At 42.1% G+C, this 21,014-nt stretch overlaps 4 protein-coding genes across 5 annotated transcripts in view; 2 read left to right on the forward strand and 2 right to left on the reverse strand.

Moving 5' to 3' along the window:
- The window catches only part of LOC127439136 (histidine-rich glycoprotein-like), a 170,702-nt gene that overhangs the window by 145,617 nt on the left and 4,071 nt on the right, over positions 1 to 21,014 (reverse strand). For both annotated transcript variants that reach the window (XM_051695233.1, XM_051695231.1), the window contains exon 1: positions 20,548 to 21,014. This exon is cut by the window's right edge and continues 4,071 nt beyond it. The gene's annotated coding sequence lies outside the window, so the exon portion shown is untranslated. The remainder of the gene's footprint in view (positions 1 to 20,547) is intronic.
- LOC127439091 (olfactory receptor class A-like protein 4) lies at positions 413 to 4,810 on the reverse strand. Its single transcript, XM_051695137.1, has 3 exons — positions 4,756 to 4,810; positions 1,492 to 1,651; positions 413 to 1,399 (listed from the first exon to the last, which is right to left on the reverse strand). Exons 2-3 carry the CDS (start codon positions 1,576 to 1,578, stop codon positions 413 to 415), a joined length of 1,074 nt encoding a protein of 357 aa, XP_051551097.1. The 5' UTR covers positions 1,579 to 1,651; positions 4,756 to 4,810.
- On the forward strand, positions 13,438 to 16,200 carry LOC127439157 (fibronectin type III domain-containing protein 10-like). The gene is made up of 2 exons (XM_051695280.1): positions 13,438 to 13,490; positions 13,657 to 16,200. Exon 2 carries the CDS (start codon positions 13,771 to 13,773, stop codon positions 14,629 to 14,631), a length of 861 nt encoding a protein of 286 aa, XP_051551240.1. The 5' UTR covers positions 13,438 to 13,490; positions 13,657 to 13,770; the 3' UTR covers positions 14,632 to 16,200.
- Positions 18,353 to 21,014, forward strand: part of LOC127439165 (RNA polymerase II subunit A C-terminal domain phosphatase SSU72-like) — an 8,543-nt gene continuing 5,881 nt past the window's right edge. Inside the window, exons 1-2 of the mRNA XM_051695294.1 lie at positions 18,353 to 18,556; positions 19,306 to 19,449. Coding sequence (XP_051551254.1) covers positions 18,477 to 18,556; positions 19,306 to 19,449 — 224 coding nt within the window. The 5' untranslated portion in view covers positions 18,353 to 18,476. The remainder of the gene's footprint in view (positions 18,557 to 19,305; positions 19,450 to 21,014) is intronic.

The following is a 21,014-nucleotide window of genomic DNA, read 5'->3' on the forward strand; positions in this document are numbered from 1 at the left end:
TAACTAACATTATTAACTGTCTTTATAAATTAATATGAACCAAAGTTCCTTAAAATAAATATTTCTCCTTGGCTCATGATACCGAATGCCTTTATATTAACACTAATATTAACATTATTTCACATTACTGTAAAGTGTTATAAATTATTTTTGTCACCAGAAAATAATTTTTTTTATTTAATATTTTTTTCTTTATAAACACACATGCTCATGTCTGTGCACATGGCCTTCCATCCATTTATACATTTGACTTGTCGCAAATTACTATCAGATTGCACTAAACTGCCCCAACATTGCTTGATTTGCATTACTGTAAACAATGCAGACAGTGTGTGCAAATAAACAATGCTATTAGCAAACCCAGTTCATTCTTGGCGAATTCCCTTCTCACAGTTTAACAAATTCGTTCATGTCACTTTTTTGCCCTCTGTGTTGTTTTTATTACCGACGAGTCCTTCTGGGTTGTCGCTGTCTGTTTGCTGGTTTCCGAGTGTTTTTCCTCCGGCCGTTTGATCCAGTGCGCCCACAACTGCAGCATCATGCTGATCTTCCGGCGCAGTTTTCCGTGTCCAAACGCCACCACCAGCGGGCTGAACCCCACAAAGAGTGAAGCCGAGAAATGTGCGACGGTCAGCAGTCCCTCCGCATGTCGCCCACCGTTGTGGTTGTAATATGTAACTGCGGCAACCTGCAACACCCAACAGCTGACAAATAGTGCGACTAGCGCCATGATCACACGACCAGCCTTCCTCTCGCTCGACATGTGTCTGTCCAGCTCACTGTTTGCCCCCGAACCAGCGCCGCCGCCTGCCATGACTGCCCGGATGTGTTTAGCCAGTGCATGCAGGGTTGCGAGATTGGTTGCCACCATTAATATCAGCGGCATGACCTCGTTAAGTGCAAGCGAAGTTGAGGCGAATGCATAGCCCTGCTGTTCAGTGGGAAACTCCCAAATGCAGCCCAGCAGCGGCCGCGTCGTACAACTAATAACCATGAGCTCCACTGTCGCATTACCACGCACGTGGGTCGTGTACACCAATGCCGGGAGAGAGAACAGCAGATTAGCACCCCAAACGATGCCCAGAATCACCCAGACGCGCCGGCGCTCCCTCTGGTGGCCCATTGGTCCCATGGTGACGTGCTGCCGTCGCAAGGTGGCGCAGTGGAACGCGCTGAGGGCAAGAGTGACCCAGCAACCCACCGCACGCCACCACACCCACAGCAGCATGAAGACACGACACCAGATGAGCGACAGTGACACCTCCATACCTAGATCAGACACGAAGATAGGCACCGTACGGAAAACAGACGTCAACAGGTTCGCCAGACACAGATTGACCAGGATGGTGTCGGACGGCGCCAAGTGACGAGAGATGCTTTCTTTAGCGCACTGAAACACCTGAAAAACACAGAGAAACTGTTAGGTGTTACTGAAATTAAAACTTCTCGTGTTAAATTTCTTGGGAATTAGTTCTGTTTGATGTTTCTCACCACATATATAACCAGAATATTTCCTATAATGCCTGAAAAGACCAGCAGTCCGAAGAGGATGGCGTCTACCGTCAGAACTTCAGCCATATCTCTCTGTCTCTCTACACTTCACACCTGTCTGTCTCTCTGTCTGTCTGTCTCTATGTGTGTTCTGTCCATCCTAAGTGTGTACAGATCGCTGTCGTTTGAGTCTGTTCATGTTAATTCTGTATTTAAACACACACACATGCTCTAATGCACATTCTCACCCTGAGCAAACCCATTTTCAAGCTCGATTAAATCAGTTGTCGGTCACTCAGCAGTTCTTTACTTTTCTGAGGCCAAACAACTATTAAACGCTCGAATGAGAGCAAAATGACAACTACAAAGTGGAAAGTTCTGTTTGACGTTGGCCTGTCGACTGTATCCAACATCTAAAAGCATTCTGACATAACTGATTGTCAGTTTATGACATTGTGACAGTGAGTAACTGAAATGGAAAGCTCCACATTGCCCGATACTCAGTCTTATTTATTATATATATATAATTTTTGTATACTCTGATTAAGGCTTAAATGAATGTGGGGGTAAACGTGTGTGCATGTGTGTGTGTGTGTGTGTGTGTGTGTGTGTGTGTAAAGTGCTGATATAGATGTATTGGACTCAAGGGTCTTGTTATACTCTCTGATTCTGCATGTTCTTGTCATTAGTAATGATGTTGACTCAATCCTCAGCAGATAAACGTGCGTCTGTTTACGTGTTCAGACAGACATCATGAATCACTGACTCCAATAATCTTATTCTGTCGTGATGATGGCATATACATAATTATTTAATATTTAATTCTGTGCGTTTGTCAGTGTTTGTAATTTTCCCCAAGATAAGTATTAATAGCTATCTTCTTTCATTTTAAAGTGGCTGATAAATATTTAGGCTCTTAATATTTCCTTCGATTGCCTCTGAGAAATACGTCGATCAACGTCAACTTTCATTCATTAACTTTATTCAGAGAGTTACTGCTGATAACAGCTAGATGGTGGTATTTCATCAACTGAACTGAAAATACAGTGAAGTTTGATCATCTTTATGAATTAACGTGGAAATATTTCGTTAAAGACACGAACTGACTGAGCGTACAGTGATGATATAAGTAACATTATGAGAATGATTATCATAATGGTATTTACATAGAATATTTAAAAACAGTGGCTGACCGACTGATTGATTTTAATGGCCGATATCGTGCAGTAAACAAATAATCTACGATGTACATAAAATGTACATTTAAACTTTACATTTTTCAAAGAATACATGTAATTTATTTTTATTTTTTTATGATTAACATTTTATTAAAACACAGAAAAACAAAACATAAATACACAAAATCAACTTTTAACACCCACTACCACCCCTCCTTCTCCCCATCCCCAGCCCAACCCCACCCCACCCCACCCCGAACTGCAACAAACACCCCTGTGGTCTTACATGAACACATACAAAAGAAAACAAAAAACCAAACAACTAATAAAGAGAGGAAAGAAAAAAAATACATATATATAAAAATCACACAGATTGACAATTACCTCTCTCTCCACTATTCCACTCGAGAACCCTCCAAGAATGCTAAGTATCCACCCGATTTCCAACAAACAAATCCAGATTCCCTAATCTTCTATAAGACCCCTCCACTAAGGCTGCCACTCTCCCCATCTCCGAGCACCACTCCTGAAATGGGGGCACTCCAACCGACTTCCAACCCCTCAAAAATCACCTGTCAGGTGACCATAACACTAGTTAGGACCCAATCCTCCACATGTTTATTCTCCACATTGATGACCGCCCCATCTCCCAAAATACAGTGTCTGGGGCAAAACAAAACCCGAGTGCCAAAGACGTCACATACAAAATTCTGAACCTTCAACCAAAACCCTTGGATCCTAACGCACCCCCAAAAAACATGGGTTGTGTCTCCATCCTCCGATTGGCATTGCCAGCAGGTGGGTGTGTCTTTAAGACCAAGCCTATATAATCTAGAGGGGGTCCAATGTAAAATCTTGAACTTCATAAGGCGCACCCTTACATCTCTAGATGCAGACCTGACATTTTTTAGAATCCTAGCCCACACTCCCTCCTCCAATACCAAGTTTAAATCTTTCTCCCATAATCTCTTGAGAGAAGATGAAGCTCCATCCTTCAGACTCTGAATTAGCAGGGAGTAATACACTGATGCCTCATGACCTTTTCCAAAAGCAGTAATCACCCCTCCCAGAGTATTTGCTGCTTTGGGGGGGTGTATGCTACTCCCAAAAATAGTACAGTGGCACAGCTGTAAATGCTAATCCCAAAATGTTGAACCAAATTCTCAAACGATCTCAACACTCTACCCTCATACAGCTCACCGAGTGTAGTAACCCCCCTCCCAATCCAATCTGACCAGCAGAAAGGGGACTTATTAATACATAATTTGTGGTTCAGCCATATGCTCGAGGCAACCTTTAAATAAATGTCTGAATTAAACACTCTGGACACTTTTGTCCATACCGAGTGCAAATGCGAGATAACGCGGTGTAATTTAACTTCTCCGGTTAGTTTGATAGAAAGGCTTTGCAGTGGCAAAATAGGGGCAAGAAGTTTCTGTTCAATACAAAACCAGGGAGGGGCTCTCTCAGGAGGACGTAACCAATGAGCCAAATGTCTGAGACTGAATGCATAATAATAAAACTAAATCTTGGGTAGGCCTAGCCTACCTTTGTCAATCAGCCTATGTAACTTACTGAAATGTAATCTAGGATGTTTACCATTCCAAATGAAGGACTTTGCTATGCTATCGAACTGCTTGAAATAAGAGAGGGGGACATCTACAGGGAGAGACTGTAGCAAGTAGCTGAATTTTGGAATACAATTCATTTTAATAACATTAACCTTCCCAGTTGTAGTGGAGAGGGGAGAATGCTGCAGATGCTAATATATTAGATGGCAAACCCATAGATAAGCTGACTATGCCACCCTGTAATTAACAGGGAAATACTAACCCAATCCCAAATAGAAAAGGGCACACAGTTTCATTGTTTCAAAACAAAAGGGCAAGAGACGTGAATACCAAAGTAGAAAAATATTTTTATTTATTTTAACATTAGATAAGTCAGATGGGCACTATACGCTCATTCCATCACTTAGGTGTATTAAAATTATGAGCACTGCAATCAACTTGGTTTGTAATAGGCTTCACAAACACACCCATAAAACAGCATATACACTTGCTGACCACAGAGGGCTGAGGCTTACCAGGAGCAGGTAGGCTAGCCGAGCACAGCGATTCCCCCGATAAAAAGACACTTCACCCACAAGTGTACACTCTCATGCACACAAGCACACAGGTGAATCAGTTGTGAATACACAGCACTCCACATGTGACAGGGGCACTACCACCACTTAGCAGGGAATGGCTAGCCCCCTACACTGGGCCCTCAGCTCCTGAGAACACAGAAGAGAAAACAAAATCATCATAAACCAAGACAAGGAAACAAAACAAAAACCTCTAAGGGTTTTAACACACACAAAACAAAATATGTTAGTGTGAAGGGCAGGGGAGAGCTCATGCCAAATCACCAGGCCAAGATCAACTTCACACAAACAATAACAAAATAAAATTATTTCAATCGGAACAAAATAACACTATTTCCAAACTCTAATGATGATCTGGTTGACTCAGGAAACACACAGACAGAGAAGAAGATCACACTTCTCTCTATGAGTACAAAAACAGCACTTCTAGAGCCAGAGACAGAGTTGTAAATGTAAAACAAAACAGGAAAACAAAACAACAGCATTGGAGCCCTGCAGACAGACACATTCTGGTGAGCAGATTATTTCATCTATAAAAAGGACAAACAATTACATAAAGCTAAAAACATTAAACCCACATGAGTGTGAATCACCATCGTATTTAATGAGTTCACATACCAAAAGTGTTGGAGCTACAGCCATAATTACGGTCAAGAATACACCAGCGATATACAGTATGGAACAGGCTGACAGGAGGAAGGCAGCAGTCAGCCAGCGGAGCTCGATACGAGCCTCGCACAAACAAACGCTATCACATACAAAAGGAACTAATATTAACACAGAGTACCAGAGCCAAGCGGTTAGCCTGACATCTAACATAAAGAAAACAAACAACAACAACACATATCTTTCGAGCAGAAGCATCCAATACTGGAAGGGAGCGGGGTCATTAGACCATGACACGCATTTAGGTGGCACGTAGCCGCCCTAATATACCCTACGAACGCAAGCAGATAGGCAATAAAAACCCACCTAATACTGAGGGGCATGATGCAATAGAGCAGACGGATGAGCTGTTCTTATGCACACTGCATAATGCAAGTCGCATTAAAGTTAATATTATGCATAAAAAGTCGCAATTATACACAAATGACAAAACTAAGGGAAAAATTACAAGACAGTAGTCTGTCTCACTACACAATCATAGATAAATGTTATGAAGTCCACCTGCCCACATCGCTCAAGAACCTTTTTATTAAGGGATCAAAAAAAAGGAAATAAAATGCCCAAACATTTAATGCCCTGTTTGGGCCGTTACTGGGCAGTACGCTGTCAGAGCCAAAGCTTTGAATTTAGTCCAATTAACACTGTATCCTGAGAACTTGGAAAAGGAATTAATAATTCTGTGGAGGCAAGGCATAGATCTAGTGGGGTCGGAGACGAATAATAAAATATCATCTGTGTAAAGCAGAAGCTTATGCGGCACACCTCCCGCCGTCACCCCTGGAAAATCATCCTCCTTTCTTATCGCAGCTGCTAATGGTTCCAGGGCAAGACAGAACAATAATGGGGAAAGAGGGCAACCCTGCCGGGTGCCCCTATCCAGAGTAAAATAATCTGAAATTAATCCATTTGTTTGTACCGCTGCTACAGGGTGTCTATAAAGTAACTTAATCCATCCAATAAATGTACTCCTGAACCCATATATTTCCAAAATCTTAAAAAGATAATCCCATTCTACCATATCAAACGCCTTTTTGGCATCAAGTGAGATGGCAGCGACCGGAGACTGATCATTCGCTACTGACCACATGATATTGATGAAACGCCTAATGTTATCAGAAGAGCTGCGGCCCCGAATAAACCCCACCTGATCTATATGTATAAGAGATATCATAACTTTAATTAATCAGTTAGACAAAATTTTTGACAATATTTTAATATCTAGCTGGATCAGAGAAATTGGACGATAACTCTTACACTCACTTGGATCTTTGTCTTTTTTAAGAATCAGACTAATCCGGGCTTGTGTCATGGTTGGCGGAAGCTTTCAATTCTTTAACGATTCTGTATAAACAGAGTGGAGCCAGTTCTGTAGCATAAGATCTAAAAACATTCAGCGGCAAATCCATCTGGCCCCGGAGCCTTTCCTGTAGGCAAGGCCTTAATTACCTCACAAAGTTCCTCCAAGTTTATGTCAGAATCAAGAGAATTTTTTGGCTCAGTTGTCAATTTAGGAAGTTCTAATGGTTCCACAAACTTTCTAATATCCTCATCAGTAGATGAAGACGTGGAACTATAGAGATCAAGATAGATCGGGTCAATCAGCCATCAGATGATATTCGGCGCTTCAGCTCTGCCTCGGCACTTTTAATATTCCCTTCCAACTCCATGAGTTCTTGTGCTTTGGATTTTTTGATGAATGAGGCATACTGTATGATCTGACCCCTAAGAACCATCTTAAGTGCCTCCCAAGCCACGCCCACAGAGGATACTGAGGACCAGTTGGTTTCCATATAAACAGATTTCAGCCTTTAACATTTGTTGGAAATACATTAATACATTAAAGCGGCAACAATATGATTTCATTTTCTTCATATGTGGCAGCACCTCTAAACTCACCAGGGCATGATCTGAGACTAAAATGTTTCCAACTGAGCAATCCACAACAGATGAAATGAGGAACTTAGATACCAAATAATTTTTTTTTTTTTAAATCTATTCTAGTCTAATTTGTATAGTCCCTACCAGATGGGTTCAGAAGTCTCCAAATATCTGTAAGACCAAGATTTTTACTCATCTTGTGAAGCATCAATGTTGCTCTTGGGGGCTTACACACTTTTGCTTCACTATGATCAAGGACTGAGTCCATCAAAAGATTAACGTCTCCTCCCAATATTATATCATGAGGGGTGCCAGTGGCCTGCAATATTGCAAAAAGAAACAAAGAAGGCACCCAGCTTCCTCAGACAGTCAAGAGTATATTGAGCGAGTCAAGTTCACTCGGGGGCCACATGAGAAACACACCATGATTTCCTCAGTCCATTGATTTTACATCGCTTGTTGTGGGCATGTAAATATTTTGTGGCCATCCTTATTATCTATTCTCAGTTTGGCCGGGAACTTCAGTGTAAAAACAACCCTTCGTTAATGCAAAAGTTTCTTGAAGGAGTGTTATTCCACAAAACCTACTCCAGCCTCTAGGCAGAACCAACACAAAAAGAAACAAAAAGGCACCCAGCTTCCTCAGACAGTCGAGTGTATACTCAGCGAGTCAATTCACTTGGGGGGGTAACATGATAAACACCAAATGGTTTACTCACCCCATTGTTTCTATGAAAGGCAATGCTTGCTGTGGGCATGTAAATATTTTGCTGCCATCCTTAGTATCTATTCTCAGTTTGTCCGGAAAGTTCAGTGCAAAAGCGATCTTCCGTTGTTGTAAGAGTTTCTTGCATTCCTTGAATCGATCACTTTTCTCTCTTGTCGAATTTGCAAAGTCTGGGAACAAGAAAATGCTGTGATTCTTCCAAGAAAGCTTCCTCACCTCACGCAACACGAGATCTTTATTGGATGATCTCAGAAATTTGGACAGAATTGATCAGGGCCTGTCTCCCTCAGCCAATCTCCGAGCCGGGACTCTGTGAGCTCATTCGATTTCTAGCTTATGGCCTGTTATGTCGAGCAGACTTGGGAAGAGCTCGTCTAGGAATTTCACCATATCTCTGCCTTCTTCATGCTCAGGAATTCCAACAATTCGGATGTTGTTTCACCGATTACGATTCTCCAAATCCTCCAGTTTTTCCAAAACGCATTCCAAATCTACTCTGGTTGCTAGCAAATTAGCAGCTAATTCCCTCTATGATGACTCCAGATAATTGATCAGTCTCTTGACATCTCCAGTCCTTGTGACCAACTCAGAGAATATCGTTTCCATCGCAGTAATCGATCGACGTATTACAGCAAGATCCTCTAAGTCAGCAACAGCTTTCGCCAGCATTATAGACATGCTGGACAGTTGACATTGAATTTCTCCCGCCGCACCATCCAAACCGAGTCCCTGATCTGCGGCCCTGTCTGGGGTATCAGCTTGAGCACGTAAGTGTCTTTTAATATCTCCAGAGCACAAGGATTTTGAATTCTTTGCCATGTTGACTTCAAAGAACAGTTATGTAGTAGGGTGTATCGAATCTCACCGGTTTATGACATAAAAAATAATTAAAAACTAGCAAGGTGCACAGAGCTCACCGCTCACACGTCCGACTCTTGTATGGCATCACGTGACTCTCCAGAATACCTGTAACTTATGCTGATAATACAATCATGGTATTTTTTTAAGTACAGTTGAAGTCAGAAGTTTACATACACCTTAGCCAAATACATACAGGTGCATCTCAATAAATTAGAATGTCATGGAAAAGTTCATTTATTTCAGTAATTCAACTCAAATTGTGAAACTCGTGTAATAAATAAATTCAATGCACACAGACTGAAGTAGTTTAAGTCTTTGGTTCTTTTAATTGTGATGATTTTGGCTCACATTTAACAAAAACCCACCAATTCACTATCTCAGAAAATTAGAATATGGTGACATGCCAATCAGCTAATCAACTCAAAACACCTGCAAAGGTTTCCTGAGCCTTCAAAATGGTCTCTCAGTTTGGTTCACTAGGCTACACGATCATGGGGAAGACTGCTGATCTGACAGTTGTCCAGAAGACAATCATTGACACCCTTCACAAGGAGGGTAAGCCACAAACATTCATTGCCAAAGAAGCTGGCTGTTCACAGAGTGCTGTATCCAAGCATGTTAACAGAAAGTTGAGTTGAAGGAAAAAGTGTGGAAGAAAAAGATGCACAACCAACCGAGAGAACCGCAGCCTTATGAGGATTGTCAAGCAAAATCGATTCAAGAATTTGGGTGAACTTCACAAGGAATGGACTGAGGCAGGGGTCAAGGCATTAAGAGCCACCACACACAGACGTGTCAAGGAATTTGGCTACAGTTGTTGTATTCCTCTTGTTAAGCCACTCCTGAACCACAGACAACGTCAGAGGCGTCTTACCTGGGCTAAGGAGAAGAACTGGACTGTTGCCCAGTGGTCCAAAGTCCTCTTTTCAGATGAGAGCAAGTTTTGTATTTCATTTGGAAACCAAGGTCCTAGAGTCTGGAGGAAGGGTGGAGAAGCTCATAGCCCAAGTTGCTTGAAGTCCAGTGTTAAGTTTCCACAGTCTGTGATGATTTGGGGTGCAATGTCATCTGCTGGTGTTGGTCCATTGTGTTTTTTGAAAACCAAAGTCACTGCACCCGTTTACCAAGAAATTTTGGAGCACTTCATGCTTCCTTCTGCTGACCAGCTTTTTAAAGATGCTGATTTCATTTTCCAGCAGGATTTGGCACCTGCCCACACTGCCAAAAGCACCAAAAGTTGGTTAAATGACCATGATGTTGGTGTGCTTGACTGGCCAGCAAACTCGCCAGACCTGAACCCCATAGAGAATCTATGGGGTATTGTCAAGAGGAAAATGAGAAACAAGAGACCAAAAAATGCAGATGAGCTGAAGGCCACTGTCAAAGAAACCTGGGCTTCCATACCACCTCAGCAGTGCCACAAACTGATCACCTCCATGCCACACCGAATTGAGGCAGTAATTAAAGCAAAAGGAGCCCCTACCAAGTATTGAGTACATATACAGTAAATGAACATACTTTCCAGAAGGTCAACAATTCACTAAAAATGTTTTTTTTTATTGGTCTTATGATGTATTCTAATTTTTTGAGAGAGTGAATTGGTGGGTTTTTGTTAAATGTGAGCCAAAATCATCACAATTAAAAGAACCAAAGACTTAAACTACTTCAGTCTGTGTGCATTGAATTTATTTAATACACGAGTTTCACAATTTGGGTTGAATTACTGAAATAAATGAACTTTTCCAAGACATTCTAATTTATTGAGATGCACCTGTATAAACACAGTTTTTTACAATTCCTGACATTTAATCGTAGAAAACATTCCCTGTCTTAGGTCGGTTAGGATCACTACTTTATTTTAAGAATGTGAAATGTCAAAATAATAGTAGAGATAATTATTTATTTCAGCTTTTATTTCTTTCATCACATTTCCAGTGGGTCAGAAGTTTACATAAACTTTGTTAGTATTTTGTAGCATTGCTTTGAAATTGTTTAACTTGGGTCAAATGTTTTGGGTATTCTTCCACAAGCTTCTCACAATAAGTTGCTGGAATTTTGGCCCATTCCTCCAAACAGAACTGGTGTAACTGAGTCAGGTTTGTAGACCTCCTTGCTCACACACACTTTTTCAGTTCTGCCCACAAATGTTCTATTGGATTGAGGTCAGGGCTTTGTGATGGCCACTCCAATACCTTGACTTTGTTGTCCTTAAGCCATTTTGCCACAACTTTGGAGGTATGCTTGGGGTCATTGTCCATTTGGAAGACCCATTTGCAATGAGCTTTAACTTCCTCTCTGATGTCTTGAGATGTTGCTTCAATATATCCACATTATTTTCCTTCCTCATGATGCCATCTATTTTGTGAAGTGCACCAGTCCCTCCTGCAGCAAAGCACCCCCACAACATGATGCTGCCACCCCCATGCTTCATGGTTGGGATGGTGTTCTTCAGCTTGCAAGCCTCACCCTTTTTCCTCCAAACATAACGATGGTCATTATGGCCAAACAGTTCAATATTTGTTTCCTCAGACCAGAGGACATTTCTCCCAAAAGTAAGATCGTTGTCCCAATGTGCACTTGCAAACTGTAGTCTGGCTTTTTTAGGGTGGTTTTGGAGCAGTGGCTTCTTCCTTGCTGAGCAGACTTTCAGGTTATGTTTATATAGCACTCGTTTTACTGTGGATATAGATACTTGTCTACCTGTTTCCTCCAGCATCTTCACAAGGTGCTTTGCTGTTGTTCTGGGATTGATTTGCACTTTAAACACCAAACTACGTTCATCTCTAGGAGACAGAATACGTCTCCTTCCTGAGCGGTATGATGGCTGCGTGGTCTCATGGTGTTTATACTTGCGTACTATTGATGTCCACAATTTTTTTTCTGAGGTCTTGGCTGATTTCTTTTGATTTTCCCATGATGTCAAGTAAAGAGGCACTGAGTTTGAAGGTAGGCCTTAAAATACACCCACAGGTACACCTCCAGTTCAGTACACCTCCTATCAGAAGCTAAATGGCTAATTGTCTAAAGGTTTGACATCATTTTCTGGAATTTTCCAAGCTGCTTAAAGGCACAGTTAACTTAGTGTATGTAAACTTCTGACCCACTGGAATTGTGATATAGTCAATTAAAAGTGAAACAATCTGTCTGTAAACAATTGCTGGAAAAATTACTTGTATCATGCACAAAGTAGATGTCCTAAACGACTTGCCAAAACTATAGTTTGCTAATATGAAATCTGTGGAGTGGTTAAAAAATTAGTTTTAATGACTGCAACCTATCAAGCTATTATGATACGTCTCCAAAAAGCAACAATAACACTGACTCATTTAATTTCTATAGAATAATTAATGATGTAGTGCATATTCTTAAATAAATTAACATAAAAATTTAACAAAACAAAATAAAAATTTTTTTGTATAAAATAATTTTATATGAATTATTTAAAAAATATTATTTAAAAAAAATCTTGTAATTAATAAATAAAATCTCTAGAATTTCTGCAAGGAAAGAATAATTCTATGTGAATACAAATATCCTGTGATGCACAAACACACACACACACACACACACACACACTCAAACACAGACACAAACACACACACACACACACACACACACTCAAACACAGACACAAACACACAAACACACACACACACACACGTGACTCACACACTGACTGACACACACACACACACACACACACACACACGTCACTCACACACTGACTGACACACACACACACACACACACTGACTGACACACACACACACACACACACACACACACACACTCATCACACACACACACACGTCACTCACACACTGACTGACACACACACACACACACACACTGACTGACACACACATACACACACACACGTCACTCACACACTGACTGACACACACACACACACACTGACTGACACACACATACACACACACACGTCACTCACACACTGACTGACACACACACACACACACACACACACACACACTGACTGACACACACATACACACACACGTCACTCACACACTGACTGACACACACACACACACACTGACTGACACACTCATACACACACACGTCACTCACACACTGACTGACACACACACACACACACACACACACACACACTGACTGACACACTCATACACACACACACGTCACTCACACACTGACTGACACACACACACACACACACACACACACTGACTGACACACACATACACACACACACGTCACTCACACACTGACTGACACACACACACACACACTGACTGACACACTCATACACACACACACGTCACTCACACACTGACTGACACACACACACACACACACACACACTGACTGACACACTCATACACACACACACGTCACTCACACACACACACACACACACACACACTGACTGACACACACATACACACACACACGTCACTCACACACTGACTGACACACACACACACACACACACACACACACACACACGCACAGATTCTCGTTCGGAGGAAGCAGCGGATGGTGATCTCGTCATTCTGAGGTACATTTCATTTCAATTTGGATTCACTGCTAAATAAATTTCCGGCTGTCAGTAGATGTCTTTATCGGTGTTGTTTTGTCTTTTATTCACTGATTCTTGTGTTTATTTGAGCTGTGCGTCTCTCGGTGTTTCGGTTCGGTTAGTGATTGTTTCTGTATTTCCGCAGGTCGTCTCGTGCACCGGTGTGATGGCGACCGCGCGTGCTCCGTTATCTCCGTTATTCGCCGCATCTGTCCGCCGTTACTGATTATATAAAAACATTACAACAGAAACAAGAGACATGGGGTCGCTTCTCCTCCACTGCTTCACTGTTCTGATGTTTTTCAGCACCGGGAGTTCTGCTTTACCGAACCGGACCAGCAGCGTCCGTGATGTGCAATACGAAACCACCGACAGTAATAAAATTAAAAGGTTAATTAATAGAGATTCTCTGGCAATCAGCGATTCAAACACTAAGTCCATACCAAAGCTACAGGAGAACAGTGCTGTGAGACGATGGCCTGTTTTGGGCCCCGGGCGGGAAATCGTGCCCCTGTGCGCCTATCGAACTCTGGACACTGGTGACCCCGGGCGACTGTGTTTCAGATACAACCAGCCTCACTTCAGGTGCCCTGTCGCTTCCTGTCGGCAGGTGAGGTCACCCGATGGGCAACTCAAGGCAAATATTCTGTCCAACGGAAGTGTGTTTATTCAGTGGACAGTATCAGAGACAATCGGGCAACCTGGAGCGGGGCCCACGCCCCAACAGGCCCCACAGGGCCCAACCGCCCCACCAAAGAGCACCTCAGCGGGCGGCTTCAGGCTCAGCTGCTGGTGGAACGGCAGCTACACGCAGTTTGAATGTGCTGAGGTGCATTTAGGCAGCAGCTGCAGGGATTATTTACTCAACGAGCTGCACACCGACGTCCCCTACCGCCTGTGCATGCGGCCCTACGCCCTCGAGCACGCCGAAGCCTGCGTTGAGTTCAGCCTCACGCCTGGCGAGATGCAAGACATTGTTATTGCCATGACAACAGTAGGAGGAGCCATCTGCGTGATGCTGGTCATCATTTGTCTGCTGGTCGCATACATCACCGAGAACATTATGAGTCCGACAACGCAACACACGCTCACTGCGCAACACTTACACACACACCTGTGAAATCACATTTACACACTGTTATTGTGCAGTATCTCTCCACACACTCACACATACACACACACACACACACACACACACACACACACACACACACACACACACTCACTCATGTTGGTTTTGCTATACTTGTGAGGACCCTCCATAGACATAATGATTTTTATACTGTACAAACTATAGATTCTATCCCCTAACCCTACCCCTAAACCTAACCCTCACTAAAAACATTCTGCATTTTTACATTTCAATAAAACATTGTTTAGTATGTTATTTCCCTTGTGAGGACCACCCAAAAGATCCTCACAACCAGAAATGTCCTCACAGAACAGGTTGATTCTCAATACTTGGTCCTCACAAGTATAGCAAAACCTGTACACACACACACACACAAGCACACACACACACACACACACACACACACACACACGCACTCTCTCTCACACACACACACACAACATACGTTCAGAATGGAAAACTTGCTTACTGTTTACTGCATATTTTACAAATGTACTGTGTTATCTGTGTATTTTATGCATACTGTGCACAGTATATGCTATATGTTGCAGCAATGCTAAGAATAGGTTTGTAGTACACAGTTCTGAACACACACATACTACGAGTTTCTTCATACGGTTAAGCGCATTTCATCTTTAGTCTCGTTTAATAATCCCATTTACCAAAAAGCTGTGCATTCATTTATATTTACACTGATAGTAATATGAATTATTGTTCAAGAGAGTTAAAAGATAACTAAATATAAATAATTTGTGTTGGTTATTTGTGGTGTTTTCAGGCAGGGTCGGTACTAAGATCTTTGGCGGACATGTTTTCAGGTGATATATAACTGCAGTAAGCAGGCAAAGTTCTACTTTTATTGAGGAAATCTGTAGTTTTGTACTCTAATGTTTTCTGTGTTAAACCCAATAATTTACAGTATGCCTTATCCTTACACAACTCTTTTAATTCTGAGTTAGTAATATTCACCAAACTGAGGACACATTGACTGGCTGAACAGTCATTTGAATACTGTGCTTTTTTCTCTCTGTAACACAAACCTTTATGAGTCAATAAAGAGATTCATTTGATAATATATTTATTGATTCTTATTTTGTCACTGTTGTTTATTTCCTTGATTAAGCAAACTGACATGCACAAAACTGTCCCAGATAGCACATGTACACCTCTGAGATGTCTCTTTAAAAGTCCTTGTTTACTGTAAATTCTCCTCCTTGTCCAGTTGGTGGCAGTATACACAAACAATGCGAAACGCCAAAAACCAAAGAAGAAAGTGAAAGTGGAGATTTATAGTAAAAAAGGGCTTAAATATTGATCTGTTTCTCAACAACACCTATCGCTTCAGAAGACATGGATTAAACCACTTGAGTTGTATGGATTACTTTTATGCTGACTTATGTGATTTTGTAAACTTTAAGGTTTTGGACTCTGTTGACTTGTATGGACCTAAAGAGCTGAAATATTCTAAAACATTTTGTGTTCAGCAGAAGAATGAAAGTCATACACTTCTGGGATGGCATGAGGGTGAGTAAATGATGAGAAATTTTACATTGTTGAGTGAACTATCCCTTTAAGAGCGTTTCATCTGGAAAGCATCCTAATAAACATCTGCGAAACATCTTAAAAAGATCAGATATACAAACATTCTAAATCATAAACGTCTTGGAGACATCTGATTAAGGTCTTATAGACGTATTGCAGGTGAGCTAATAACGTAAAAATACATCTCCCAGATGTAAACACGCATCAAACAGACGTCTGGGTGATGTTGAGGTAGATGTTCAGTGTGCCATCAGGGATGTGAATGATGAAATATTAATATGAAGTTGAATATGAATGATCCTGAGAAAAATAAACATCCAGCCTAAGCTTGCTGGTTTAAGCATATCTGCAAGCTGGTCCCCCAGCATGACCAGCAGAAAAGGGTCCAAAACCCTCTAAAACCAGCCAAGAGAACACTCATTTCTGTCAGAAGGGATTGATTTCACAGATTTGTGCAAAACTTGAGCTTATGATTTAATACTGTCAATCAAATATCAAAATGAATTTGAATATGAATGTAAAATTGTAGGGTTCTGAGATAATACAGTCACAGTTGTGGTTGTGTAATCAAATAATCGTTTAACGGATGTGATTTTTGTCATTCGATGTTCAGTAGTATTTGCTCCGCCCACACACTTGTCATTCAATGTTCAGTAGTGTTTGCTCCACCCGCTCGCTCGTCATTCAATGTTCAGTAGTGTTTGCGCCGCCCGCTCGCTCGTCATTCGATGTTCAGTAGTGTTTGCTCCACCCGCTCGCTCGTCGTTCGATGTTCAGTAGTGTTTGCTCCACCCGCTCGCTCGTCGTTCGATGTTCAGTAGTGTTTGCTCCACCCGCTCGCTCGTCATTCGATGTTCAGTAGTGTTTGCTCCACCCGCTCGCTCGTCGTTCGATGTTCAGTAGTGTTTGCGCCGCCCGCTCGCTCGTCATTCGATGTTCAGTAGTGTTTGCTCCACCCGCTCGCTCGTCGATTCGATGTTCAGTAGTGTTTGCGCCTCCCGCTCGCTCGTCGTTCGATGTTCAGTAGTGTTTGCGCCGCCCGCTCGCTCGTCATTCGATGTTCAGTAGTATTTGCTCCACCCACCCGCTTGCGATTCGATGTTCAGTAGTATTTGCTCCGCCCATTCGATGTTCAATAGTATTTGCTCGGCACACTCGCTTGTCATTTGATGTTCAGTAGTATTTGCTCCGCCCACTCGCTTGTCATTCCATGTTCAGTAGTATTTACTCCGTCCACTCGCTTGTCATTCCATGTTCAGTAGTATTTGCTCCGCTCACTCGCTTGTCATTTGATGTTTCAGTAGTATTTGCTCCACCCACTCGCTTGTCATTCGACGTTCAGTAGTATTTACTCCGCCCACTCGTTTGTCATTCTATGTTCAGTAGTCATTTGATGTTCAGTAGTATTTGCTCCGCCCACTCGCTTGTCATTTGATGTTCAGTAGTATTTGCTCCGCCCATTCGATGTTCAATAGTATTTGCTCGGCACACTCGCTTGTCATTTGATGTTCAGTAGTATTTACTCCGCCCACTCGCTTGTCATTCCATGTTCAGTAGTATTTACTCCGTCTACTCGCTTGTCATTCCATGTTCAGTAGTATTTGCTTCGCCCACTCGCTTGTCATTTGATGTTCAGTAGTATTTGCTCCACCCACTCGCTTGTCATTCGACGTTCAGTAGTATTTACTCCGCCCACTCGTTTGTCATTCCATGTTCAGTAGTCATTTGATGTTCAGTAGTATTTGCTCCGCCCACTCGCTTGTCATTTGATGTTCAGTAGTATTTGCTCCACCCACTCGCTTGTCATTCGACGTTCAGTAGTATTTACTCCGCCCACTCGTTTGTCATTCCATGTTCAGTAGTCATTTGATGTTCAGTAGTATTTGCTCCGCCCACTCGCTTGTCATTTGATGTTCAGTAGTATTTGCTCCACCCACTCACTTGTCATTTGACGTTCAGTAGTATTTACTCCGCCCACTCGTTTGTCATTCCATGTTCAGTAGTCATTTGATGTTCAGTAGTATTTGCTCCACCCACTCGCTCGTCATTCGATGTTCAGTAGTATTTGCTCATTCAATGTTCAGTCGTATTTGCTCCGCCCCATACACTTGTCATTCGATGTTCAGTAGTGTTTGCTCCGCCCACTCTCCCTCCCTCCATTGTGAAGAGACAGAAACAGCTGCGCAGCTCAGCCGCCATTTTATTTCCCCCCGCGGCTCCGTGTTAAACGGCCGAACCGAGCTCTCGTGCCGACCTGTTTTTCTTAAACTCTCCCCGGGCTTTAGATAGCGATGCCGGTCCATCCGCTGCGTGTCGCGGTCGTATGCTCCAGCAACCAGAACCGCAGTATGGAAGCGCACAACATTCTGAGGTAACGACGACGAGAGAAAACCGACTGAAAATCCGCTCGAGCTCGAGTCCAACACCGCCGATTCCGTTAATCTACGTTATTATAAACCTTCGTTTTCGTGTCCAGATGGTCCAAGATATGGATAGTCCACACCACGAGAAATAATTTACAGATTATTTATATTATTTTACAAAGATTAATATTACCTCATACGTCCAAAAATACGGAAGCCGATGAAGATCTTTTTCTCCTTTTGTTAGAAAATCTCAAACCTGAACTTGAAAAACATCCAACGAAATTACTTGAAGACTTGTAGGTTTAATGCAGAATATAAAATAGAGATGGTAATACCATGGTACTGAATTATTGCCACATTAATTTACCATGGTATCCTTCAAAGAGTGCCATAGTGTACATGTTAAAAACATGGTAACTTCTGTCTGAGTGTACCATGCTTTTACCTTGTTTTCTTTTGGGCAGTACCATTCTAGGAAGTTTCCTGGATTAACATGCAAACACTATGATACATGAATTTCAATACCATGGTTTTACCACAGTACCATGTCTAAAATCATGGTATTACCATGGTATTTTGTGTGTGTGTACAGTATGAACATTTTTATTCCCAGTTAAAGTTATTGAGATATATTTTAGGTCTCTCAGGTAAGATCCTGTGGGATTCATCAGGAAGGGTGTCTCCAGACGATTCGTGTCTTTTGTTGAAATCTCTTGTGTTGTCGTGTTTAACTGTGTATCTGTTATTTCTACAGCAAGAGAGGGTTTGACGTGCGTTCATTCGGCACTGGAAGCCACGTCAAACTGCCTGGACCGGCTCCGGACAAACCCAACATTTATGACTTCAAAACCACTTATGAGCAGATGTACAACGACTTGGTCCGCAAAGACAAGGAACTGTATCCCTAGCACACGCACACACACACACACACACACACACACACAGGAAATACACACCTGTTTGCCATGGCAACAGATGCAGGTTCAAAGGATTCCCAAAAGCGAACAAAAACCCCCTTTTATAGACTCAATGAACACTCGCTACGCACCAGATTAGCACTGGGAATGATTATACTGATGTGTCCTCAGATGGGTTACAATAGAGCTGGTGAGGTTGTAGTCCAAAAACCCGGAAGTTTTTCAATTTAAGAGTAAAATCAGATCTGGAAAACATAACTTGACGATACGGAACGTTTTCTACAACGTAAATTACATTATTAGACTTCCGGGTTTGGGAACAGCTTTACGTGATTATATTACGATACTGATTCAAAACGGATTAATTGCGTTTATTCGCTTGTTTCCTGTCATCATCATTGGACTTTGGTGCTTCTTTACTTCATCGTAGAGCCATAAAAGTGTTACAATTGTCTGCTGCTCAATCTCTTTCATTCCCCAAAATACTCGTGTAAAAAATATTCTTTGAGTCTTGCCGTGAAGCAGTAATGTTTTTAGGTAAAATATTGACGTATATGCAAAAATAAGTTTAAAAAAAGTCTTTGGTTAGCAGGTAAAACAGTCTACTGGCCATTTGGCTGGAATTAAAGGAATATTCCAGGTTCAGTACAAGCTAAAATCAGTCGACAGCATTTGTGGCATTATATTGATTAGCACAACAACAACAACAATAATAATTTAGACTAAAAAAAAGCGAAAGCTGTTTGTTTGTTTTTTTTCTCCCAATTTGGAATTCCCAATGTGCTCTAAGTCCTCGTGGTGACGTAGTGACTTGCCTCAATCCGGGTGGCGGAGGACGAATCTCAGTTGCCTCCACGTCTGAGACCGTCAATCCGCACATCTTATCATGTGACTTGTTGAGCGTGTTACCACGGAGACGTAGCGCGTGTGGAGGCTTCATGCTATTCTCTGCGGCATCCATGCACAACTCACCACACGCCCCACCGAGAGCGAGAACCACATTATAGCGACCACGAGGAGGTTACCCCATGTGACTCTACCCACCCTAGCAACCGGGCCAATTTGGTTGCTTAGGAGACCTGGCTGGAGTCACTCAGCACACCCTGGATTCAAACTCACGACTCCAGGTGTGATAGTCAGTGTCAATACTCGCTGAGATACCCAGGCCCCTGGATCTGTGCTTTTTTTAAAGAAAAGGAAGGAGTCTAAATTATATTTTATCATAAGCAACATTATGCAACAAATGCTGTCGATTGAGATTAAACGCCCAAACACACTCTATACAAGTACGTGAACGCAGACACATCTCGCTATGCAAGCGTCGTTGCGCTGTGAAATGTGTCAGAGCGTAATTCATAACCTAACGCATATACGCGCTGTATAATCGGCATTGCCACAAGGGGCGCTAGAGTGAAATTTCTTTTTCAATCAACAACTGTGCTGAACAAGTTAGATTATACAAACATATTTTTCTGTCGTCTTTTCAGCAAATACAAAAGCACACACTCCTCAACTGTCCACATGTTGACGCCACCACATCCGGTTT

Source organism: Myxocyprinus asiaticus, chromosome 50 (genome assembly GCF_019703515.2).
Source record: "Myxocyprinus asiaticus isolate MX2 ecotype Aquarium Trade chromosome 50, UBuf_Myxa_2, whole genome shotgun sequence".
Lineage (NCBI taxonomy): Eukaryota > Metazoa > Chordata > Actinopteri > Cypriniformes > Catostomidae > Myxocyprinus > Myxocyprinus asiaticus.